The sequence below is a fragment of the Megascapheus bottae genome, chromosome 6 (assembly GCF_031878675.1).
Source record: "Megascapheus bottae isolate mThoBot1 chromosome 6, mThoBot2.hap1, whole genome shotgun sequence".
NCBI classification, from domain to species: Eukaryota; Metazoa; Chordata; class Mammalia; order Rodentia; family Geomyidae; genus Megascapheus; species Megascapheus bottae.
Genome location: NC_143514.1, coordinates 12,181,820 through 12,208,963, shown reverse-complemented (window position 1 = coordinate 12,208,963; position 27,144 = coordinate 12,181,820). Strand labels below are relative to the sequence as shown.

The 27,144-nt window shown below is 41.8% G+C and overlaps 1 protein-coding gene across 1 annotated transcript in view; it reads right to left on the bottom strand.

The window, feature by feature from the left end:
* Positions 1 to 2,339: 2,339 nt before the first annotated feature.
* The window catches only part of Palmd (palmdelphin), a 57,379-nt gene continuing 32,574 nt past the window's right edge, over positions 2,340 to 27,144 (bottom strand). Inside the window, exons 4-8 of the mRNA XM_090334255.1 lie at positions 11,107 to 11,221; positions 10,472 to 10,505; positions 10,255 to 10,368; positions 8,081 to 9,001; positions 2,340 to 2,705 (exon numbers count right to left, since the gene is read on the bottom strand). Of these exons, the coding sequence (XP_090190381.1) occupies positions 2,662 to 2,705; positions 8,081 to 9,001; positions 10,255 to 10,368; positions 10,472 to 10,505; positions 11,107 to 11,221 (1,228 nt within the window). The 3' untranslated portion in view covers positions 2,340 to 2,661. The remainder of the gene's footprint in view (positions 2,706 to 8,080; positions 9,002 to 10,254; positions 10,369 to 10,471; positions 10,506 to 11,106; positions 11,222 to 27,144) is intronic.

Here is a 27,144-nt window from a genome sequence, read left to right as displayed (position 1 = left end):
CCTTGTGTTGATAAGGGAGTGGCACAGATGAGTTCTTTCTTGGCTTCAATCACACAGTATGTGTGGCAGTGCTGCATTCCAAGCTGCTCTGGACAGTTCTGAATCAGCCTCGACTTGTGCTGTCACCATCCCTCCAGACGCTCGTTCTGTGTCTCTTTCTTGTCGCTCTGAGACATCTCCAAGGCTACCTTTGTGCAAGGTGCTGCCCAGACATGTCAGGGGACCCTCAGTGAGGGACCAGAGCTGGTGGAGAAATGCCCCAGTGCCCCAGTGTCCTTTCTGAGACAACTTGGGGTGCTTTCTGTATACCCTTTTAAAGATTTAGATAGAAATGAATTCTTGTTGCCAAGAACACTAACATCAATTACCCATGATCACATCATATCTATCTATCATCTATCTATCTATCTATCTATCTATCTATCTATCTATCTATCTATCTATCTATCTATCTATCGTGTGTGTGTGTGTGTGTGTGTGTGTGTATGTGTGTGTGTGTCCTGGGACTTGGGTTCAGGGCCTAGACATTCTCCCTTAGCTTTTTTTGTGCTCAAGGCTGGTACCCTACCACTTGAACCACAGCTCTACTTCCAGATAAAATTTTTGTTTTTGCTGATTAATTGAAGTTAAGAGTCTCATCAACTTTCCTGCCCAGGCTGGCCTTGAACTCAGAGCTCAGCCTCCTGAGTAGCTAGGATTACAGGTGAATGGTGCCCCATTCACATTGCCCATTCCCCTTGTGCCATTCTTCTTGCTCCTGGGGTCACTTTTCAATGAAGCCATGATACCCTCGCCCTAGCTCCAGGCTCTGCTCACTCCAGGTGGCAGGCAGTAGAGGGTGGCTGCTTCTCAGGCAGCGGCTGGCTTGTCTGGTCCTGGTTAGATTCGGTGAGGACTGCATGAGCAGATGTGGACAGCATGTGTCAGGCTATCCTCACAGTTTCTATGACCCACTACCACTGAATATACGGTCTACAGGTGAAATATAGGCTCTTCAGGTGAACCGGAAGAGGTGTTAGTCGCTTGAGCTTGATTGATATGGATGGAACCAATGTATATCCTGACATGCACGGTGAAGATGGCTCTTTATTTGGACAATGTCTTTTAAAACCTCGAAGATAAAGAACTAGGGTCAGATCAGCCAACTATGAGTACATGATGAAAAACCAGACAGGCTCTGTGGCATGCTTAAAGAGCCCTATTTCCTGTGGCCGCAAAAACAGCATGTGCTTCAAATAAAGTCCACGCTGAACTCATAAAAGCAGGCAGAGCCATAGAAGAATGTATGGATTTGAAGTCAGGGTCATGAAAGGGTAGGTGTCCCTTGGCCCTGGATGAGGGGTGTTTATTCCCAACACCTCAGAAACGTAAACCTGAAGATTTCCCAGAACACTCACCGGCCAGCAGAGGGTGCTCTTTCTGGGATGATATATACTGGTAGGAATCTCGATGGAGGGCAGACAGTAAGACTAGGGATGATAGAAGTTAAAGAGCAGCTTATATTCTTCAAGTCAGGGTTGATTTAAAATCTTCACAAACAATGAATGATACGATGTGGCTTTTTTTTCCTATCTTTTTTTCTTATTGTATTACTAGAGTTTGAACTCAGGGCCTCATGCTTGGTAGGCAGGCAGCGTACATAGGTATAGCATGCTATATATCCTATATTTATCCCCTTTTCCCCCCGCCCCCTCCCAGTGTCATGGTTTGAACTCATGTACTTTCTTAGTTTGCTTGCTCACATGGCTCACTTCCACTTGAACCATCCTCCAGCCCATTTTTTTTTGTTACTTTGGAGATGAAATCTTACAAAACTTTCTGCCTGGGCAGACTTGGAACCATAATTCTTTGAATTTCAAACTCCTGAGTAACTAGGGTTACAGGCAGGAAGTCACCAGTGCTCAAGTCTTACTAGTTTTATTATAACTTAATTTATTCCCATAGACCAGATTTGTGCTCTTAGAGAATGTCAGAATTTCTTAGTCAGCTCCCTTCTGTCATAATGGGTCATGATGTTCACATTGAGCTGAGTGAGAAATAAAGGTGATGATCTGAGAAGAAAAAATGTGGCTGGTCAACATCATGCAAGCTGACAAGACAATACAACACAAATATCAAACTGTGAGGCTCATTATTACATGCAGCTTTCTCTTGGGTGAAATGGTTTTGAGTTTCTGGTCTTTCACAAGTGAGCATGCTTGCCCGAACTTTCACATGACTGCAGTGTGTATGCTTATCAGTGGTGAAGATGGATATTTTTGTAACAAGGTATAAAGGTTGTCTAAGGTCTTTCCGACTTGGTGCCAGCTAAGTTACAATGCCAGTGAGTGTAGCACACAGATATTTTAAATAACTTTATTCTTAAGTTTATCAAGCTCTTATCAGAAATGCTTTGGTATCAATACAGCAAAAAATAATGTTGGTCCCTGCCCCCCCCACCCTGCTAAATCATTGGAAAAGGTAAAAGTTTAATATTTTTTTAGGTTTCATTTTTTTTCTGAATTTTCACAAATAATGACTACTACTTATTCACATAGCTTAAAATGAGTGTAATTATGTTTGAACATTAGGGGAAAAAAAAGAAAAAAATATCCAGACGAGAAATCTGCTGACATTTCTTAGTTTCTTCTCTGTAGGAAGTTTCCAGAGGTGGCACCGAGTTTAGATCACTTTTTTCCCAAGCTTGGCCATTCTCATCCTTAACGCTGTAGATTAAAAAAAAACCAGGGATATATATATATATATATATATATATATATATATATATATATATATAAAACAGGTCCTCTTTGTTACTCTAAGTGATCATTTCACAGAAGGCAGGAAAGTTTAGAACATACCTCAGATGGTTTTATCCGATAACGTGAGCATTGTTTGAGTAGCACAGAAAGACAGTAGAAATAATTAAGCTATGGTTAACTTAGGGCCAAAGCAGGTTCAGAATTAGAAAGAATCTATTTCTACAACAGTTAGAAAAATCAGCAGAGCAAGTGCAGTACACATGGAACGAATACAGCATAGCCCACACTCAGAACAACCAGACACAGATAGACATTCCTTAGATCAATGACTGCATTTTGCATATATTCTTGTATAAATATCACTATAAAAAGATATTCACGTTTCAATAATATTTAGGTTGTTTTTGAGCTCATTAAAATTGGTTTTCCAAAAGCTGGGCGCTGGTGGCTCATGTCTGTCATCCTAGCTACTTTGGAGGCTGAGATCTAAGGATTGTGGTTTATAGCCTGCCTGGGTAGGAAAGTCTATGAGATGCTATTTCCAATGAATCACCAAAAAGCCAGAGGTGGGAGTCACTCAAGTGGTAAAGCATCAGCCTTGAACAACAACAACAAAAAGTCAAGCGAGAAGCTGGGCACTGATGACTCAGCCCTGTAACCCTAGCTGTTCAAGAATCTGAGGTGTAAAGATTGCGGTTTGAAGCCAATGAGGGGAGGGGGAGAGGTAGGAGTGTTGGTAAGACTCATCTCCAATTAAGCACCAAAAAGAGCTGAAGTTGGAGCCGTGGCTCAGGTGGTAGAAAGCTAGCCTTGAATAAAAAAAGTTGAGAGTACCCAGTCCCCAAGTTCAAGCACACATAAAAATTTGTCTTTATGATAAATTAAATATGCCTTCAAATGTCAAATGTATCTTTTTTAAAGTCTATTCTGGTTGCTGTTAGGTTGGACGTCAAAAGCATTTTTAAATTGTCTATTTGAACTTGTAACTCTCTGGTTTCAGGCCTGAATGCTTAAGACTTCAGCATATAGCTGCTTTGGTCACATTCAGAAGGTTTCAAAGCACTGATTTAACAATCACTTTAACAATGTGTTCCATTCATGTGAAGCTATTTTACTAAGTGAACGATTTTGCTTAATGAAATGAGAAAATGCATTTTCTCATTTCTCTACCATTTATTAGTTATCTAGATTAGCCAAAGACATGACTCTATCTCTACAAAGGCCTTTTGTATAAGTAGAAGAAGGTACGGGGATTCAGTCTTGGAACAAGACTGAGTGTGATCCTGTGATTACTTTGATCATCCTTCTACTTGCATATTAAAATGCCTTCATTTCACTGACGTTAGAGAACATTATTTCCCTTGCAACTGGAGAATCATTTCTCATGTCAAGGCCAAGAATGGGTGTGTCTGAACTTAGGATAGACTTAGAGCATTTCCATTGCTCTGAGGCTGGCAGGTTGTCTGTGAGGGCTGGGAACTGCTGCCTGGTGAACCCCCAAGAAGAGTATGCAGTTTGCTTAGCGGGAGGGTGATACAAGGCAGGGGGCAAGGAGGCTTCATGCAGCTTCTACTCTTGGATTTTAGGGACCTCTACGTTACCAGTGGCAAAACAGCAGAGGCAGCATCTTTTTAAAGGTCTCTTTTAAGGCCTGAGGGAAGTCCCTTTTTCCCAGTTACTCTTCACCTTGAGGTTCTGTGAATCCAGTACACTATGTGTGTGTGGACATTGGTAGACTTGATTGGTCAGTGTTCCTGTCTCTCCTAACTTCCAGCCAATGGCAGGTGGAGATGTGGATTCCCAGGAGAGCACATTGGCAAGGGAAGCCTCCAGGGTCAGCAGCTAACAAGCCCCGCCTTGTCTCCCTGTAGCAACTGGGATGTGTGGGTTCTGGTGGCAGGCCTTGGAGAAGGAGAGCTTCTTTTCCTTCTCTCCTTCCTAACCTGCCACAGGTTATGAATTCCAGCATTAAAAGTTCCAGCACTAAAAGCAGAGGCTTCCCATCTTCATCCTGGAAACCCATCGATGCCTCTAAAAGGGCAGAGTAGAGTCAGAACTGCCACAGACAGAGGGCTGCCAGCTGGGTGGCTGGTGGTCCTGAGAGATAGTGGGGTCCCAGGGAAAGCATACAATGGAACATACCATGGCAGATGTCTCTGGGCATTGAGCTATACTTTAGTTTGTACATATGGCATCACCTTGGCCCATTTTTTGGTTGTTGTTGTTGTCATGGTTTTCTTGATCTAAAATTTAACTAGAAATTTTTGTCTTTGGAAAAATCAAGTCTCTATGCTAGCCTATCCTTTGTTTTCTGGCATGCAGCTTGGAAAATTAAAAAAAAAATCCCTTTATTTAATTAATGTTAGTACTAAGGCAGGTGTTTACTCAAAGCTGGTGCTCTACCACTTGAGCCATATCTCCACTTTCCAACTTTTTGTTGGTTAGTTGGAGATAAGAGTCTCTTGGATGTGTCTGCCTGTGCTGACTTCAAGGATTCTTAGATCTCAGCCTCTTGAGTAGTTGAGATTACAGGTGTGAGCCACTGGTATGCAGCTAAATTATTTCCTTTCAGATAAGTGTTTTATAAGTATATTTATACTAAGGGAAAGAAAGTAAAAGGTTTTAACTATTTTGCCTGCCAGGATGATTTCTATTTGGTAGGAGACCTGTTCTATAAGGAGAGAAACTGAATTAAATGGCGGCTTTTCCAGTATCAGGAAGCAGTTTGGGGAAGGCTGTGGCTAGAGGCTGACTCAATCTGTGCCCGTGAAGTGGTAGCACACAGGGGGCTGCATCTTCTGTGCCTATGGCAACCCTATCACCCCCAGGGCAGGAGAATGTGCCCTTTAATGCATTTAAAAAATCATTTCACCAAACTTATCAGCTCTATCAACCAGGTTCTGAATGGGAAAATAGGGATGTGAAACAATGCCACGATGGAATGTGGAGCATTCTGTGTGTACTGGATTAGACTGATAGCACAGAGCTGTGTATTGTTACTTTGTCTTGAAGAGGTTTTCCTGTTTTCACTATTCTAGTTCAGTAACAGTAGTTAGTGTTGTCTGGAAATGTTAGTCACTTCCTGTCATTTTTCTTGAGGGTAAATGTGTTAACATGATTTGGGGGTGGTTGGGAGGAGCTGGCTAGTACCCAAGCTCAAAAAAAGGAGATGATGATGATGATGATGATGATGATGTATTTGTCGATTATGTCATTGCTGTTGGTCACATTCACTGTGGGTTTGTATTCTTTTTGTGTGTGTGTGTGTGGGTCATGGGGCTTGAATTTGGCCTGGGCACTGTTCCTAAGCTCTTCAGCTCAAGGCTACCTCCCTACCCTCAAGCTAAGCCCTACTTCTGTCTTCTAGAGATTAATTGGAGGTAAGAGTCTCAGGTTCTTTTGTGCCCCGGCTGGCTTTGAACCTTGATCCTCAGATCTCAGCCTCCTGAGTAGCTAGGATTACAGGTGTGAGCCACTGATTCCACTGTTGGCTTTCTGTGTTGTTTTAAAAATGAATTCAAGGCTGGGTGCAGGCCGGGCACAGTGGCTCAAGGGTAGGGAGGTAGCCTTGAGCTGAAGAGCTCAGGAACAGTGCCCAGGCCGATTTCAAGCCCCATGACCCACAAAAAAAAATAATTTAAGGTGTAAAGTTTGATCAGTAAACCAAGCTTATTCTCAACAGAAACAGTGGTTTTCTCGGGTTTCCATGGTGAGTGCCATCATTTCCAGTGACTGGGGAATATAATCTAAGTAGACACTTCCCTTGAGATTAGACATGCTTCAGACCCTTAACTTTAAAATTGTAATGCTGAATTTAACTCCTTTAAAGACTAAGTAGGAAACTCCTTTTTTATTATATTACTAGTAACCCCAAATTGGGTTTAGGGCTTATTGATGAAGAAATAACTTGAATTATTAGGGACCGACATTCTTCTATAGAATTAGCAAATCTATTTGCTAGACTAGTTAGTAATTAATATTTTTTGCTTTTGTTTGTTTTTCTTATGTGGTACTGAGGAATTGAACCTAAGGCTTCATGCATGCTAGGCAAGCACTCTACCACGAAGCCACATTCCCAACCCTATTTGTTGCTTCTTTAAAAAAATTATTTTTATTGTTGGACTCATAGAGAGGTTATAGTTACATTTGCCAGGTAGTAGGTGCATTACTTTCCACAATTAATACCACTTCTCTATTTGTTGCTTTTTGATGAAGCTTCTTTAATCAGTGGCATGTAAAATTACCATCCTTTTCTAATACCCAGAATTTGTAAGTCTGATTTACATTTTCAGCTATGATAAGCACAAATATTTGAATTGATGTGGTCAGGTTTGTGCTTATTTTCTCTTAGTGATAGTAGAACTATGGTATTTCAGTGATCATAATAAATCTAAAATTGAAGAGCTACTAAGCTGGTATGAAAAAGTATTCTAATTATTTTTCATTCAGTGTCAAGATAGCTAAATAGCCACAAAGCTCTAATAAACTTCAGAGAAAATGAGAAATGCAAATATTAGAAAATAGAAGAAAAGAAATATGCTAGCTTAGAGAAGACTATGCAAAGTTATATGCTACAGGTGACGTAAGAGAAACTACATTTCTGTTTGGAAAATGCAGAGATATTAAGGAAATAATGTTAGTAAGATTGTAAAAAGTACAGAGAAACAAGATGATACAGCAAAGTAGCAAAATACTCGGAAAAAATCCTCCCCCTTCATATTTGCTTGCAAAGTTAAGGCAAATTTCTAACTTATGCAGAGAGTTTAGATCCCATTGAAGCATAAACAAGAAACTGTCATCAGAGTTCTGGTTGGGTTAAGCCAAACTTACCAACAACTCAAGACACATTCATGCACAGAATGAATGATACCGTAACAGACAACTTCCACGTCTCTAGTCAACCAACCCAACTTCCAAATGAGGCAACCCTTATGCTCACTTTATCTTCTGAAGTGACTTAGTTTACCGAGATGATGATAATTCAGATCATCAGCCTGAATAAAAGCTGTCTGTGAGGTTAGCCAAAGAAACGAGAGAGAGAGAGAGAGAGAGAGAGAGAGAGAGAGAGAGAGAGAGAGAGAGAGAGAGAGAGAGAGAGAGAGAGAGAGACAGAGACAGAGAGACAGAGACAGAGACAGAGACAGACAGACAGAGACAGAAAGAGAGAGAAAAAGGGATAGAGACACACACACACAGATACAGACAGAGACAGACAGACAGACAGACAGACAGACAGACAGAGAAGGAGACAGCTGGGTAACACAGAAGCGAGACTGTCACATGACCAGACAGCTGTCACATGAGCAGACAGCAGTGACAGGCCTGGTCACTTTGATTACCTGTTAAGGACGGATCTTCGGTCCCATCTCCCAGGCCAGGGACCCGGGGAGGAGAATGGCTGGCAGGGCGGCCCAGCCGCTCTTCTTGCTCCTCCAGCGATATGGAGTTTGTGTGTGGAGACCCGTGGTGTGCGCTCTCCTGGGGCCTCCCTTCGGGTCTCTTTCTGGGCAGGGGCGTGGGTCTGTCGGAGGGGGGGCCCCCGGGGAGGTGGCGGCGGGGCTGCCTGGCCTCCCCGTCCTCTTCCTCCTCCTCCTCCTCGTCGTCTATCACCACCAGCTCGGCGTGGATGACGCCATCATACCCACTCAGGAGCTTCCTTTCCTCCGCGTCGTCCTCCGCCTGCTGATAGCCCATGAAAATCATGGTGACGGGTTCGGCGTCGGCCACGTCGGAGGGCAGTGCGTGGACCACGTTATACCTGACATCCTGCTCCTCCTCCTTCTCCTCCCAGTCTTCCCTCCCCTCCTCCTCCTCCTTCTCCTCGCCCTGGCAGGTGTCTGGAGAGCTGTGCGCTCGCGGTTGCCCCGTCGGGGCTGGGCCGGGGCTGGGCTCGTGGGGCCCGGGGCGCCCGCAGAGTCCGTTCTCCACGCAGGGGCGGCGGGCGGCCGCGCGCGGGGTGGCGGGCCTGCGGAACGGGTTGGCGTAGACGGGCGGGTGCAGCTCGGTGGGGGAGCGGGCGCTGCGCTCCGCCGCCTGTCTCAGCAGCTCCTGCACCTCGCCCGGGCCCAGCCCGGCCCCGCCGCCGCCAGGCGCCCCGCCGCCGGCGCGCGTGCCCAGCGCGTGCACCGACGTGCGCCCGTCGTCGTACACCTTGACGCCCGCGCCTCCGAGGTCGTCGGAGGGGAGGGGGATGGAGGACAGGACGGTGCTCTCCCCGGTCTTCAAGTCCTTCTCCACTCGGATCTCCATGGCGTACAGCGCTGCCAAGACAGAAACGCCGCCCCTGGTGTCGTGGTTCCGCCTTCCCCCCTCGGAGAGGGCGTCCCCCCAGCGCCCAGTGTCCCTGGCGCCCTTGACGACCTTCCCAGGGGACCCCCGCCCCCTCCTCCGCCCTTTCTGTGCGCGCACTGGGATGTGAACTCAGACCTCTTCGAGGCAGATGCTCTACTGCTCTAGCCATGCCTCCAACCCTTTCCACGTTTGCTATTTTTTTTTTTTTGCCAGTCCTGGGCTTGAGCTCAGGGCCTGAGCACTGTCCTTGGACTTTCTCAAGGCTAGAGCTCTACCACTTGAACCTCAGCACCACTTCCGGCTTTTTTCTATGTATGTGGTACCGAGGAATCGAACCCGGGTCTTCATGCATGCTAGGCAAGCACTTTACCACTAGGCCAAACTCCCGGCCCCGGGTTTGCTATTTTTTTTGGCCAGTCCTGGGTCTCGAACTCAGGGCCTGGACGCTGTCCTTGGGCTTTCTCAAGGCTGGAACTCTACCATTATAGCCGCAACACCACTTTCGGCCTTTTCTATGAACGTGGTACCGAGGAATCGAACCTGGGTCTTCGTGCATGCTAGGCAAGCACTCTCCCACGGGGCCAAACTCCCGGCCCACTTTTACTACTTATTCATTGATTTTTAAGGATCTTGTGTTTAGGTCTAAGCCAGCCAGGTCCCATTCCTCCTATTCACTTTTTTTCCAAATCGCTGGGATGACAGGTAGGCATCACCTCACCTAGCTTTATGTTGGTGGAGATGGGGGGAGTGGGTGGGAGGGGATGGCAGAGTCCCATGAGTTCATGAACTGGCCTCACACCTTGATCCTCCAGACCTCGTCGTCCCGAATAATATTACAGCCACAAGCTGCTGTGTCAGGCACCAGTGGCCTTTTGCACATTCTGATTTGACCCATTAGTTCTATAATGATCAACATTATAACAAAGTATTTTCTAGGTTAAGGGTGTATTAAATGGAGGGGAAAAATGGAAGGATTGCAGAAAAGTAACCTAATGGATCCAAAAGAGAACCAAAAGACACCCTCATTCCAGTGAATAAACCCCACAAGTCTAGGTGTTTTTGCTGCTAAGCTGCATAGTGTAACGTAGTTTTCCTGCCTTACGAAGCAATAGATATCTCCTGATGTGTAATATAAAAGCAGTAGGGTTAAGATGTCACTGCAAGCTGACACTACAAAATCTGAAACCAAGAAGGTAGCATGGAGCACAGTTTGGTTATTTACCTTTTCTGTTTTGTTCGTCATCATCTATGCCTTCAGTTCTTTCTTTCCTTAATCTGGTAGGTACATAGGAGTTTGGAAGGTCAGGGATATTAGCATAGATATCCTCAATTGACTCTGTGAAAGTTGATATAAGTTCAAAATATATTTAGATTCATTTAAAAAATAATATTTAAAAAATATTAAAGTTAGACATGAACTAGGTTGACTGGAAACATACCTCCTGGCATTTCTTCTTTTTCCACTTTCACAGACTGTAAGGAAAAATAAATTCTCCATGATGAGTTCAGTTTCAAAAATAAAAGGTAAATGTGCAAATAATTTGGAGAAAATTATGTATTGCTTGTGGATTTATTTGGGAGGGTATCAGATTTTAAAATTAAACTCAGGCCTGTGATTTGAGGATTTCAGTTTGAAGCCAGTACAGGCAGGGAAGTCTACAAGTACACTTTTATTTTTAAATTTGAGTTCTTTTGTCAATCATGGGGCTTGAACTCTGGGCCTTGGTTCCATTCCTGAGCTCTTTGCTCAAGGCTTAGTGCTCTACCACTTCCAACCACAGCACTTCTGATGGTTAATTGGAGATAAGAATCTCACGAATTTCCTGCCTAGGGTGACTTTACCATGACCCTCAGATCTCAGCCTGCTGAGTAACTAGGATTATAGGCGTGAGCCACTGGAACCCAGCTTCTATGACACTCTTATCTCCAATTAAACACAAAAAAAGCTGGAGGTGGCACTGTGGCCCACTGAGTGGTAGAGTAACAGCTTTGTGCCCATAGTGCTTTGGGGCAGTGGTCAGGCCCAAAGTTCAAGCCCCAGTCTGGCAAAAAAAAAAAGTCTGTTATGACTCACTCTGATGATATCTTCTGTTGTCCGTTCTACTGATTTTAGTTTCTTTAAAATTGCTTCTTCATTGGTTGAGATTTGCAATTCAGCCTTTTCAAGATCTTCAATCTCTCTCTCAAGTCTGAAACCACAAAAAATGTGTTATTAAAATTGCTTAACATGGTATGCATACAGGATTCTCAGGTGTTTCATCTCCATATCAGAACTTCCTTTAAAGTACTGCAAGTCAGTCAGGTCTGGTGGCTCATACCTCTAACCCTGGCTGCTCAGGAGGCTGGGACATGAGAAGTGTGGTTTAAAGCTGGCTTCAAACCAGCTGGATAGTTAAATCTAAGTGACTTTTCCAGCAATAAGCTGGAAGTGGAGGTGTGGCTCAAGTGGTAGATTGCTAGCCTTGAATGAAAAATGTAAGCAACAGGCTCTAAGAGTCAAACCTCAATATTGGCCAAAAAAAAATGCATATCAGTAGTGTCACTCTTAGCATCAAGCGGGTAGAGGTCATAATGGCTGCTCTTTGGGCTCATTTGAGTCCAACAGGCAAATCCCTATATGTATCTAACTATATGTATATACATATATGCATATCTATATATCTATCTGCTATCAGCCCACTTAATACATAGATGGTAACTTACTTGGAACAATTTTTAGTTCAAATCAATAAAAAAACTCTTTTTCTTTGACCTTTCCAATACTGTCTGTACTGCAACGACTAATTTCCAGTGATAAAGAGTAATTTCTTTTATCAAAAGACTTCAAATTTAAACTTCTGCCAAAAGACATGGTACATTTTTAATTCTGTGGTCAATCTCACTCTAGATTCTCTATAAAGTAGTTGAACAACTAATTATGATTATCCAACTTGATTTCTTAAATCTTAGTTATTTAATATGTAAAAGTCCAATAGTGGACATCCAATAGTGGAAATGACATTGTTCAAAATGAAAAGATGGGAAATTGACCCAAATGTAGTTCAATTGCTAGGGTTCCAGAGGATTTTTTTTCTTGTGTGTGTGTGTGTGTGTGTGTTGGGAGTGGTAAATGGAAATTGGTAGATATATGGCCCCACAGTGTGTTAGGAATGATTAGGAACAAATTGACACATCGAAACTGGATGCTTGTCACCATTCCCAGGAGGGTACAATGCCATGTCAGGTCCAAATGAACTCCAGGGGGCGCCATGGAGACCGTGTTCTATATATAAGAAAGAGCACAGCCCGGTACCCTCAGTCCCCTCCCTGGTCCTTGGCAGCTGTGACACATCCATAGTGCTAGTGTCCCAGACAAGCACTCTTAAGAGCTAAGGTCAGCTGCATAGGAGGATGGCTGATTAGATACGACAGCTGGTCTAAGAGATGACAGCCGTGGATATTCATGTCAGCTGACATCATTGTCAGTTATCTTGGCTTCCTTCTTGAAGATGGTTACGGCCCTGGCCATTCCAGAGTCCTGGCTATGGTTATCCTATTAAGAGCCCATCACACGATCAATTTGGCCATTCTACTCATTGCTTCACCTCCAGAGTTCTGATGCTGCCTCTGGCCATTTATAGCCAACTGTGTGTGTGTGTGTGTGTGTGTGTGTGTGTGTGTGTGTGTGTGTGTGTGTGTGTGTGTGCACGTGTGAATATATCACAAAACTCCATGTGAAATGTGGTATCCAGGTTTCTTAGATGTTACAGAAGCTGTGGACGCTAAGTGGTGGCTCATACTTGGAATCCTACCTACCCTGGAAGGCTAAGATCTGAGGATCTAGGTTTGAAACCAGCCATGACAGAAAAGTCTCTTACCTCCAGTTTACCAGCAAAAAGCTGAAAGTGGAGATGTGGCTCAAATGATAGAGTTCCAGCCTTGAGTGAAAAAGCCAGGTGAGAGTGCAAGGCCCTGAGTTCAAGTCCCATCGTTTTCTGTTCTATTAACATTCCTCTAGCTGCATGGGCGCACATTTATGAATCAGTAGAGATGTGAGGATAGACATTTGTCCTGTTCCATAGAGTTTATCACAAGTGATAGGACTGGATTCTGTTGTCTATGCCATTCTCCATAGCCAATTCCTTTCCTCTCGCTGAAATTAGTGTTTAAAGGTACACAATGAGGATCACAATACTTGCTTTACATACTTGCTTTAGAGATCTTTGGTGAAGGGAAGGGAAGATGACACAAGTAAAAGCGCACTGAATGTGGTTAAGATCAGAGATATGGTTATTTCTAGAATAGTTCATCAAGATTTTCTGCACCATACTGTGTCTCTGCCTGCTTCTACCCCTCTCACTGGGGACTTTCCCTCACATGCATGCTAGAGACAGGCTAAAGTAAGGAGGATTTTGGTTGTAAACAGGACATGCCTGTTATTGCTGCAAGCAGCTCTAAGATCACAGGACCAGTTGTGGACTAAAGAAGACTCTGGCTTCATTCTGATATGTCTTCACCACTCCCCCACTCCCATGACCCACAGTGGTAAATAACTAGACTCACTAAGACTTGTCTTTATTCATTCACTGAGCCATTATTACATGTTTACTGAGCATCTACTTTTTGTCATGAACTATTGTATGTGCCACAGTTGTGGGAGTAAACAAAGTCCCGGCCCACAAGGAGTTTATAGTCTAGCAGGAAAGAAGACACTGTTACACTGGCTAGCCATTTTGTTCTGGAAAAGAGCAGGTATGAAAGGTTTTAGACTTTGTATGGCTTCTGCTGTATAATCATCCATTTTTTTAGCCCTTATTTTTTTGTGTGTTTTTACAACTCATCAATAATAGAACATTCTTAGCTTGTATCTCTAAAAATCAGTCCAGGGTATTAAGCCATGATTTGTCAACTCTTGCATTAATAAATTCCAAGACAAGGGCTATACAACATGATTAGGGAAGTTCACGCTGATCAAGTGTCATTTGAAAATTAAAACAAGCATCCTGAAAGTAGTTGTTCAAAGAGGTTTTGGTTCAACAATGCACCTGGATCAATGTCAACCTTCCTATCATTTTTCCTCATCTCTCCCAACCCCCAACCCATCCCCTCCAGTTACCTGTTTCCATTTTCATATATGTCCACTGAATATCATGTATGCTGATATTATGCCCTCACCTCCCTCCCTCTCTCTGCTTGTCTAACAACTTCATCCCTAATAACATATGTTTCAGCTTCCTGGTATTCGTTTTATTAAACTGCAAGTTAATTGTTCAAAGGGGCTACACAATAGGGATCTTCTTGTGCATATACAACATGTTAGATAATGTGAAATATGTACATTCTATAATAATTTTTATATATTGACATTTATAATCTCTCTTTACATATATAATTCATATATAGTTTATATAAAATATATAAATTGCACATAGTAAAATTCCATTGTGTGACTATATATATGAAATACATGGAATTTTCATACACATAGTCACATAGTGGAATTTCACTCAACCATCAGGAAGTACAATGTTATGTAATTTGCAAGGAAATAGACGGTCATGGACAAACTTACATTTAGTTTGTCAGAGACAAAAGCTCAGAGACATAAAGGATGCATGTTTTCTTCTAATTTAAAGTACACATGTACAGGGGTCACATTCATACATATGTAAGCATATTAACTAAAGTAGGATCAAGTGTCATTTGAGAGAAGAGGAGGTGGGCCAAAAGAGAGCTTCAGCAGATGTGTGTGCCCTGAGACCAAACGATACAATTCCATCAACCACAGAGCTTAAGGTGAGAGCAGAGTAGACGAGGAGGCGAGTGGTGTGACATGAGAGGTCGCAGGAAGCCTAATGGTGTAGGACCTTGTGCAGGTAGAGGCCTTTTGGAAGTCACTGGGAGTGTGGGGCAGAGGGAAATGAACTATGCCACTGGTGCTTTGCTGAGCTAGCTTGGAGGGGCCATCGATGAGGCTAATGTTTATGACCCAAATGAAGATGACTTACATCAGGGTGACTGCTGGTGGGAGGGTTGGAAATGCCAAAGAGAAAGGACTTCCAGAATCTGTTGGTGGATTACAAGTGGAGTGTGTGAAAGATAAGAAGGATGATTGTTGGTGTTGGTGACCTGAGTAATAGAAACATGGAGATTGAGGAAGGCAGGAGATAGGTGGCTGTGTAAAATTTGAGACAGTTGGGTGTGATGTGGAGGAGAAGGAGGGAAAGAAGCAGCTGGAGCACAGAGGAGTCTGGGTTTGAACAGACAGATTTTGGAATTCATAGTTCTAGCCTCAGAGGAGGGTAAGAGGTGCCAGGAAGTAAAGGTGATGGCTGACCATTCCCAGAGGCTGTTCCATCATTCCACACCTGGTCAGCAGCAGCCATGTCACAGAATTCCTATGGCGAATCTGAGAAACAGAAGACTCAGCTGAGTCCTTTCTCTAGCTGGCCTTTGCTGTCCTAGATGCCAGGACTATGGCATCTCAGGGAATTAGTAGAGGTTTTGCCCTTTGAAGTGAAGGACACTAACAATGTAATGCTGTGTCATTTCCTCTTGTCCTTCCTGTCATCATGAATGTTCTTTAGACTGACATAGTAAGAAGGGAAGAGTAGAAAACTGGAAACTCGTTAATCTCATCAAAGTTTCCCCTAGAGAATGTTTTTGAAGCTTTTAAAGTCCCTGGGGGAAGTTTCCTTAATGGAAGACTTTAGTCTTATGACACACCGTGACATGTTTGTGAAAACTAAACAGAAACAAATCAGCATTTCCTATTCTTTATCACTTAATTTCAGCCAGCTCTTGGTTAAAAAGATAAAAAGGAAACATCTTGGTTTTAATTACTTAGAATCACAGGCCTCAGACAGGAGCTGCTGACTGTGATGGGGCATTTCTTGATATTTCCACTGGATGCAAAATTTAGCTTGTTAGGTGTGTGTGTGTGTGTGTGTGTGTGTGTGTGTGTGTGTGTGTGTGTGTGTGTGTACTGGGGCTTGAATTCAGGGTGGTTCCTTAGCCTTTTCATTCAAGGCTACTTAGTGCTCTACCACTTGAGCTTCAGCTTCACTTTCAGGTTTTGGCTGGTTTGTTGGAGAGAAGGGCCTCATAGACTTTCCCATTCAACTTGGCATCCAGCTGTGATCTTCATAGCTCCACCTCAGGGTAGCTAGGAGTACAGGTATGAGCCAATGGTGCCCAGCTTGGGAATTTTTTTTTGCCAGTCCTGGGGCTTGAACTCAGGATCTGGGCACTGTCCTTGGGCTTTCTTGCTGTGGCTCTACCACTTGAGCCACAGCTCTACTGGCTTTTTCTGTGTTTTGAATACCGAGGACTCGAACACAGGGCTTCATATATGCTAGCAAGCACTGTACTACTAGGCTTTATTATCAGTAGGAAAGTGTTGTTTTTTATTTAAATTTCTTTCAAAGGTCTAGGTGGCCTAACTCTCTAACCTTCACCTGACTACTTTTCAGCTGATGCCTTCACATTTCCTGAAGTGCTGCCATCCCTAGCTTTAGAAGGGATAACCTTTCAGAATGGGAATTGAGCTCTTCAAAGTGCTGATTCAGTCTAATGAGAGGCCTGAGCAGAGACAAGAGAGATCTGGATGAGTGAGATCCCCTCACAATTTCTGAGAGATGGTGGAGAGGCCTCCTACACTTATGTAGATAAGCAGAGGACATGAAGAAGGATTTTTGATATTACCCATTATCAGCATCTTTCGTCTCCTTGCCTATTTGCTGGAGAACAGGAGAGTGATTTTCTAGAGTTCCCTAGATAAAGGCAGGTAGCTTTTATTCTATGCTTTGTGGGATTAACAACCTACCATCGTCAACACAAGATAATATCCCCTGTCCAATGCCAAGGTGGCAATTTTGTCTTTGGAGCAAAGAACAGCACAGTACCCAGGCTGGATGCATTAGGAAGAAGTTATTTTGGAAGGCAATCTTCTGCAACAAAAGGTCCATTTATCTCAGTATTTGTGGAGTTTGCCATGGAGAGCCAACCAGAGTAGACTCATGGGGGAAAAATCGCCAGCTCAATGCAAAAGTTTGAACCTTATCTTTCAAATGAGATGTGTTAGCAGTTATAAGAACGTTCAACACACATCACACAGTGACACTGTACTATGTATGGGCCTAATTTACAACTCCTCATAAGCAAGTTGGGAACCTAGTTCCTGAGCAGCCTGAGGCAAGGTGGGGTTTGAAGAGAGACCTCAGTCTATAGATCTGAAGTCTTAGTCCTACTCACTTAGCTTCAGTGCAAACAGGACTTAACTTTTCAAATTAGTTCTTAGAAACAGGATTATACAAATAGGCCTTACTTTTCACAATACTAGCGGGAAGAGTGAGGAAAGCATGGGCTCCGCATGCCCCAGGATAATCCTTCACCCAAATTACACTGAGGTTGCTGTGTTGTGCAGGCCAATGCTTTGGCTAGAGAGCCAGTTTCACCAGGATTAAATTTAATTTCATTTTTAGATGCCTAACTTCAGTTCTATTTTATTATGTAATTTCTATTTCCTCTCTTCTTCTCCTCCTCCTCTCCTCTTCTCCTCCTCCTCCTCATCTTTTTCTTCCCCCTTCCTCCTTCTCCCCCTCTCCTCCTTCTGCTCTTCCTCCCCCTCCTCCTTCTTCTTCTTTTGTGTCCATAACTAAGGCTTGACCTCAGGGGCCTGAGTGCTGTCCCATAGTGTTTTTGCTTGAGGTTGACACTCAGCCATTTGAGCCACAGCTAAACTTCATGGAATTTTTGCTGGTTAATTGGAGATAAGAAAATCAAGGGCATCTCTGCCATGGCTGGCTTCAAGCTAGGATCCTCAGATCTCAGCTAGGATTACAACTGCGAGCCACTGTTGCATATTCCCTCTCTCTCTATTTATTATACTCAGTCTTACGCTCAGGGCCTTGTGTTCTTGTTTGCCTTTTCCTGCTCAAAGCTGGTGTCCTACCACTTAAACCACACCACCATTTCTGGCTTTTTAAAAAATTGCTGATTAATTGGAGATACAAGTCTCTCAGATTTGTCTACCTTGTCTGGCATTGGATTACAGTCCTCAGATCTCAATCTCCTCCATAGCTGGGATTACGGCTAATGTGAGCCACTGGTATTTGGCTGGTTCTTTGGTTCTTTGTAGACTACTGTTTCCTTAAGAATTGGAGGCTCACTAAGTTAATGAACTTTAAAGAAGGGCTTTTTTTCTTTGGCTTGGGTACAAGACTATAATTGAAATTGTGTCAACATATCACGCTGGCTAACACAATTTGATTTTAATACTGCAGTTTGAAATGAAAACTTCCAATGAATTGTGAATTACAACCAGATGTTAGCTGTGCCTATACTTTGAAAGGATTGATGAATCACTTGCATCTCCACAGTTCTTGCCCTCCGATTAAAAGCCAAGATTGCACCCAAAGAGAGCACCCAGTAGCAGTTTCTCTGGATAGCCTGAGTCAGGTGTTAGGTTGGGCAGAGCTATGAGGACATACCTTTAGAGGCCAGTTGTTGAGGTTCTAGAATCACTATTCATCACCTCCTCCCTCATTCTCCAAGCAACAAAAAGAAGGCCTCAGTTTCTTTTGAGGCACAAAAGCAATCAGAAGGTCTTTGACATTAGCTTATGTTACTGAGAGTGGCAAGCAATTCTGACTCTTTATTCTTCCTTTGGGAAGAGATTACCCCCTCCTTCTTCTTCATCAAATCTTGAAACAACTAGAAGTAACTGATAGGTTTCTGTGTTTTGTGATATTTTCTTTGAAGGAGACTCTCTCCCCTCTTTTTTTTTGTGCTGGTAATGGGCTTGAACTCAAGGCCTAGGCACTACTTGAGCTTTTTAAAAAGTCAAGTCTGATGCTCTGCCACTTGAGCTCTACTTTTGGCTTTTTGGTGGCTAATTGGAACTAAGTCTCCTGACTTCCTTGCCCTGGCTTTGAACCTCCATCCACAGATCTCAGCCTCCTGAGTGTCTAGGGTTACAAGTGTGAGCCACTGGTACCTAGCTAAGGAGCACATTTTAAAGGGAAAGGGCTTCTTTTATTCATATATTTTTATTGCAATTAATAGGTTTACATTATATTCACCAGATAGAAGGTGCATTAATTCACATACATTGATACCCTTTCTCGTCTTGGTCCCCATTTCCCTCCCCCCCCCGAAACTGCCCCTCATCTTGTTTTCCCCCTTCCCTATCCTATTTCAAATAACCAAATAAACATATATACAATATATCAGATAACAAGGTAAAATACTGTAAAAATATGAAATAACCAAGGGGCAGCAAAAGAGATAAGAGATAACATAGTACATTAAAGACAACAATCACTCATTATATGGCTTTTGTTTCTATATCCTGGAGGTCCTTTCATTTAGCGTCATTCTATATGGCCTTATGTATCTAGGTTTTGGTCTGTTTGGTTTCTGCTAGGAGAGCCCAAGATTTCTACTGATTATGACAAATGAGGGAAACCATTACGTCTATGTTTGAAAGGCTTTCTTTTATCCCTACCCAGAAAACAGAAAATGAGTCCCTAGTAAAGCTGACACAATTGGCATGCTCATTAACCCTTCCAAACTCCACTTTTCTCATTTGGGAAATAATAATGGTTTTTCTCCAAGGACTGTAAGATAATGGAGATATTTTGAAGTACTTAGCATAGAATTTGGACTAGAGCATTGCTTAATAAAGATTAGTTTTATCCTTTCTCTTCCTTAGTCTGCTGGGGAAAGGAAGGCTAATTGTGACAATCTCAGTGGATAAAACAAAATCTATCAGGTTTTATCTTCAACTTTAACATATTGATTTTTAGAACTTGCATGGTACGTATATGACTTCAGATACACAATCTGGCCTTGAAAATACTCCTATAGGTAGACACCCTTGACATACTCCAGAATTATCAGAATTATTATAATACTCATGATGTTGTTATTCATTACATAGTGGCAGAAAGAATAGTTTATTCTCTTCTGACACCCTAACTCCCCCAATCCTAAATCTATTTCCTCCTTTCTTTTTAGTAACAGGACTCTGAGTTTTGTGCATTCCTGGTTATCTTGTTCTAGCTTATACTCTCTGTGTATTTCGATAGTGCACTTGACTCATTTCTGGATAGTAGGAGATTCACAAAGGTGACAGATGCAACTTTTAGGTCATATTCTTAAAATAGAGCTGCATGCCCTCCATTTATCTTCCCCTTCCTCAGCTGGAATGCCGATATGGCAGTTAGCTATTTTGGAGGATCCTGCCAAACTCATCCTTTTGGGAATACCAAGCCACAGGAAAGAGAGCAGGCTTCTGCAGCCTCTGGTGATAGGGCTGCATGCTGATTTCTCCCAGGTAGGAGTTTTGTGTGTGAGGAATAACATGTCCAAATGCCTTTACATGACTACACTTAAGGGCGCTTTTTTTTTTTTAAAGCAAAACTAGTATACTATGGATTGCATAAGCTGGTAGAGGGAATAGATCAGGCAGGCTTTGTGAGATTTTTAAGAAGTATCTATCTATCTATCTATCTATCTATCTATCTATCTATCTATCTATTTATTTATTTATTTTTTGCCAGTCCTGGGTTGAGCTCAGGGCCTGAGCACTGTCCTTGGACTTTCTCAAGGTTAGAGCTCTACCACTTGAGCCTCAGCACCACTTCCGGCTTTTCTCTATGTATGTGGTACTGAGGAATTGAACCCGGCTCTTTGTGCATGCTAGGCAAGCACTCTACCACTAGGCTTAACTTCTAGCCCCTTGTGAGATTTTTCTTTTTAGAAAGTGCTTTTTTCCCCCCATTGATGTTTCAGAATTATTGATTTATATCTTGCATTTCAGGTAGAATGGAAAAAAATTAATCAGCTTTTGTTTTTAGTTGTTAAGAGAGTTTATAGGTTTTGAAGGGATAGATAAAACTTGACAATTTATGTACTTTATTGGTCTGTTTTTAATTAGAAAATAGACTCTATGGAGAGCTCAAGTAGTATAATTCCTTAGAAAGATGAAATCAAAACCCAACAAGATAAGTACCAGGAAATGGGGACCTGCAAGAGGGGGTGAGATCAAGGGGAGAGGGTAGAAGAGTGGAGACGGGAGCAGGGAGAATGCAGGCAGGAGTTCATTGTATACCCCACAGAATTGAGAAAAGTAAGGGAAGAGATGGGTTGAAGATTGTTGAAGGGGCACAGACCAAGATGCACTGCATTTGTAAACTGCACTGTTAAATGGTAAAAAATCAGTATGTATCTAAAAATTAAGGGAAGGGGTGGGTTGTGTGTGAGATTATTGGAAGGGGTAAAATTGACCATGACACACTATTTTCATAAACCACTTTGTACAACCACTTAAAGATGAAAGTATTTAGAAAACTGCAAAAATGTTAACTACTAATATTAAATGGCTAAGATTTGCAATGAAAAGGCAACATCCTTTAAATTTTTTTCCTTCACTGTTAAGCTCAACTAAATGTCTCTGGAAACTCAGTGGAAACTATTGAATACAGTTAGTTCTCTTCAGCTAACTATTTCTCTCCCTTTTTCTTTTCCTTTTTTTTAAGCAAAAAATTGTGGCCAATTTTAATCAGAGGAAACACAGAACATTTATAAAATAATGAAACAACATTCATTTATTTGCATTTATTTTATGCTAAATTTATTCTCGTGCCATATGTTTTTGTTTCTTCAGTTCTTTTGGGATACCTTTTGTGCAACTTCCTCTTCTGGTTTAGGAACACTGCTCCTTTTCAATAAGGACCACCTCTATGTGGCACGGGAGTTCATGTATGGGTTAATCCTACCACGGGCTCTGTAAGTTTGGCAGTGCATCTGGGGTACTTTGTTTACTTGGATGTGTTCAATGACCAGGGAGTCTACATCTAAAGCTTTCAGTTCAGCAGTACTCTCTGCATTCGTAAGCATGTGCAGCAGAAACTCAGCACTCTTTTTGGGCCACCGATGCTGTGCCCAGCCCCACTGCTTGGCCTGGCCACACCTGCCAACTCCACCATTGTAACACCGAAATGGCACACATTGCTTCTTTAAAGTTATATCTTTCAGATACTTTGTAGCTTTTTGGATATGCATACCCATGATGGCCTGGGTCATCAGAGTTTCTCTGGTGTTCTTAAAGTGAACGCGAAGATTTGAGCCTCTTGACTTGCATGCTTTTGTGGGGTTTTCTGGGTCGAGAGAGTAGTGAACCATTTTCACATGTCACCTCAGGCAGCTTATAGGAAGAGGGCCCTTTTTCTTTTTCCCCAGTACTGGTGATTAAACTCTAAGCTTCTCTACTAATTGAGTTACAACCCCAGTCCTAGTTAGACAAGTTTGACTATAGGGTGTCAGTTATTTGTAATAAGCAGATGAGTTGTTACTAATGAGCAGGAGGTTAAAGATATTGCAAAGCCAAATTATACTTTTCAATAAAACTTGACTTTATACAATGCAATAAAAAGTAATTAAGAAATTTGGAATCTACTGTATTTAAAGAATCCTATAGACTCCACTCTGAAGTTCCATGAGCTGATTCAAAACTTTGGAAGGGTAGCAGGGTATAAAATTAACCCTCAAAAATCAACTACCTTCCTCTATGCCAACAGTGAGAAGAATGAGGCAATAATCAGGAAAGCAACTCCTTTTGCAATAGCCTCAAAGAAAATAAACTACCTAGGAATTATCTTAACTAAGAATGTAAAGATCCTTTTTGATGAAAACTTTAAAACCCTGAAAAAGGAAATTAAAGCAGAACTGAGGAAATGGAAAAACCTCCCATGCTCCTGGATTGGAAGAATCAACATCATGAAAATGCCAATCTTGCCAAGGGCTATCAACAAATTCAACGCAATACCCATCAATATCCCAATGTCATTCTTTAAAGAAATAGAAGAGGCAATCCAAAATTTCATATGGAATAATAAAAGACCCCATATAGCAAAAACACTTCTTGGCAGGAAGAACAGCACAGGAGGAATTTCAATACCAAACTTTAGACTCTATTACAGAACTATAATTATCAAAACAGCTTGGTATTGGCACAAGAACAGGTGTGAAGACCAATGGAATAGAACTGAGGACCCAGATATTAACCCACAGAGCTATGGCCACCTAATCTTTGACAAGGGAGCCAAAAAAAAAAGAATGGAAGAAAGACAGCCTCTTCAACAAGTGGTGCTGGCAGAATTGATTAAGCACCTGCAGAAAACTAAAGTTGGATCCTTCTTTGTCACCCTGCACTAGAATTAACTCCAAATGGATCCAATATCTGGAGGTTAAAGCTGACACACTGAAAACTTTACAAGAAGGAATAGGAGATACACTAGGCCTCCTTGGCACAGGTAGAAACTTTCTTAATAAGGACCAAGAATCACAACAAATCAGAGAAAGGCTGGATAAGTGGAACTGCATTGAACTGCAGAGCTTTTGTATGGCAAAGGACATAGCTAGTAAATTAATTAGGAAGCCTACAGAATGGGAGAAGATCTTCACTAACCAAACAATGGACAAAGGCCTCATATCTAAAACATATCAACAGCTCAAAAAATTGAATCACTCCCAAACTAATCTCCAAAGTAACAACCATCCCATTAAAAGATGGGCCAAAGACTTAAAGAGAGTCTTCTCTGAAGAAGAAACAAAAATGGCCTATAGACACCTGAAGAAATGCTCAACATCTCTGGTCAACAAAGAAATGCAAATCAAAACAACTCTAAGATTCCACCTCACTCCAGTTAGAATGGCCAGGATCAAGAAAACTAATAACAGATGCTGGAGGAGATATGGCCAGGAGTGAGCACTAATACGCTGTTGGTGGGAGTGCAAACTCATTTAACCACTATGGAAAGCAGTATGGCAGTTCCTCAAAAGGCTAAACATAGAGCTCCCCTATGACCCAGCAATTCCATTACTAGGCATTTACCCAATTGTCCAGAAACAAGGACATACTAAATTCACTAGCACAGTGATGTTCATTGCAGCACTATTTACCATAGCAAAGATATGGAACCAGCCCAGATGTCCCTCAGTTGATGAGTGGATCAATAAGATGTGGTATTTGTACACAATGGAATTCTATGCTGCTGCTAGAAAGAATGACATTGCCCCATTTGTTAGGAAATGGAAAGACTTAGAAAAAATCATATTAAGTGAAGTAAGCCAGACTCAAAGGAACTTAGGCTCAATGGTTTCCCTCATTTGTCATAATCAGTAGAAACCTTGGGCTCACCTAGCAGAGATTTGCAATAGAGCAAAACCTTGATACAAAAGGCCCTATAGTATGACTCTAAATGAAAGGATCTCTAGGATATAGAAACAAAAGCCATATAATGAATGATTGTTATCTTTAATGTACTATGTTATCTCTCATCTCTTTTGCTGTCCCTTGGTTATCTCATAATGTTACAGTATCTCACTTTGTTATCTGATATATCAGATATATTTGTATTTGGTTATTTGAAATTGGATGGGGAAGGGGGGAAAACAAGATGAGGAGTGGGGGTGGTGGGGAGGGAAATGGGGACCAAGACATGAGAAAGGGTATCAATGTGTGTGAATTAATGCACCTTCTATCTAGTGAATATAATGTAACCCTTCTATTAATTACAATAAAAATATATGGAAAAAAAGAAATTTGGAATCTAACAAATGGTTAAATCCAGCATTAAGCTTTGACAACTAGTTATCTATCAATTATAATTATAGTTTGTTTCACTAGACTATCAGAAAGAAGATGAAGAATACTTGTATGCATTGACATGCACGTGAAAACAAGAACTGCTCTATAATATTCAACAGGTTATTAAACTAGCCACTGTCAAAGAGCACATGTAAAGCAAAGAAGATCTAACCTACCATACTAAACAGCCGCATGTTACAAGAAGCATGCCAGAGGATGCAATGGTATTTGGCAACCATCAAACATTAATTTCCTCCTGAGCCAGCCCTACTGCTGAAATCTTGAGCATTTAAGAACAGAGCAAGCAATGCAATTAATACAGTACCTTTTTGTGGTTGTTGTTTTGGTACCTAGAATGTGAAGTCAGGACCTCACACTCTTTCTTGGCTGGTGCTTTCCGGGTTAGGTCACACCTCAAGCCATCCTCAGTTCTCAGCCTCCTGAATAGCTAGGATTACAGGCATGAGCCATTGGCTCACAGCCAGTGCATCAGCTTCAAGACAACTAGAAGTTGTCAACAGCAAAGACATCACAACAAGTGTCAAGCCATCTGCTCTGATAATTGGAAACAACAGATGTTTAGAAAGCTGAATAATATTTTCCACATACTTTATTAGCATCCATTAGCTATCCAAGAGGGTTTTATTTTGACATGTCCATGTATGCCTATGATGCACCTTAATCAGACTCCTACTTCCTGTGACAGTCTCATCCATTGCTCCTCCCTCCTTCCCAACCACCACTAACAGACTCTATTGTTCCATGTATAAAGTAGGAGATTTAAAAAAAAAAACAAAAAACATTTCATTTGAACAGCATTTGTGGGGATGAATCTCATTTTCAAAAATAACTGTGAATATTAATTAATCTTATGGGCAAGATGATGTGAGCATGATATGAAACTCACATTAAAAGTGAGAGATTTAGAAAAGCTAGCCCTCTCCATGACAGTAATAGTATAGAAATTAGAAGCTTTGTTTGTCAGAGATGATGAAAAGTGAAAGGTGATTGTAGCGAATCAGCCACTAACACGTACAAGTTACAAGAGGAATTTTCAATTGAATCCATATCCACCCTAGAGTTGGTATGGCCCATGGTATTGGTTGGTTTTAGGCTTCTCAAATGTTCTAGCAGGACAGAAGCCCACTTGTGTAGATCTTAATTAGAGCATGGGGAGAATCTTGTAGTACATACCAAACATTTAGTGATAGCAAAAATAATTGCAATAATAATCCAATTTGACCTCTAGCCAGGTGCTACGAAGAATATCTCAGGATCCCTTATGTGCTCTTAGAGCCAAGACATGGAAAATAAGCCAAAGATCTGTCCACTGATGATTCTGATAAGCATTTCAAAAAATTCTGGAAACAAAATATTTCTCGTGAATAAGTCACTTGTTAGCTTATAATGAAATGACAAAACTTATTTTGATGATGTCAGTAGTCATTAGCCTTCACTTAGAACAAATCATTGGTGCCAAGCCTTGTAACCCTTAACATTTATTCCTAACCATAGAAGGAAATAAACTACATTTTCTATTTGCTACCCACTTCATTTCTGCTTTGCTTCTTAGTGTTGATTGTTCTTCTTTGACCCTCCAAACAGGGCCTTATTATTTGAAGACTAAGAAATATAAATTCCTATCCTAATATAACATAGAATAATCAACAAGGAGTCATTACCCTTGGGTGGTCGAAAGAGGCCATGTGGCATTTTCCTTGTGAAGGAGAAAGGCTTCATTGCAGGGTGGGTGTGGGTGTGGTCTGGGCTGGAAGCCTGGTCACAGGGACTCTCCCAGGAAATGAAGTCTAGGGCTTATGGCAGCATAAATCCTTTCTCTGGTGTGATATGTCTATGCTTTTGAACGTGTGTGTGTGTGTGTGTGTGTGTGTGTGTGTGTGTGTGTGTGAGACCAAGACTCAGAGGACGAATCAATGAAACTAGTTTCTTCCCCCAATTCTGGATTGCTTTCTTTCTTCTCCTTCTCTTCTTGCTTTCCTTTTCTCCTTCCCCTCCTCTTCCTCTTTTCCTCCTCCTCCTTCTCTTCTTCCTTCTCCTCCTTCTCCTCTGCCTCCTGTTCTCTTTCTGTCTTTCTGTCTGTCTTTCTCTCTTTCTCTGTCTCTCTCTCTCTCTCTCTTCCTGCCTTTCTTTCTTTCTTTCTTTCTTTCTTTTTTCTTTCTTTCTTTCTTTCTTTCTTTCTTTCTTTCTTTCTTTCTTTCTTTCTTTCCTTCTTCTTGGTGAACACAACCAAAGATTTATTATAAGTCTACTAATACTCAGAAATTTGTATAAAAGGTACTGAATGTCCTTCTGAAGGAGAAATTAATATAAAAGCACCCTGGAAAAGTTATAAAGATCTAAGGATCGGTAAATACAAAGATATATCTGCTTTGGGGAGCTTACAATTCTGGAATCTTCTGTAGAAAATCAGAAGACACATCCCTAAGTATCAATAGTATTCTCAAGAATGTTCAGTGG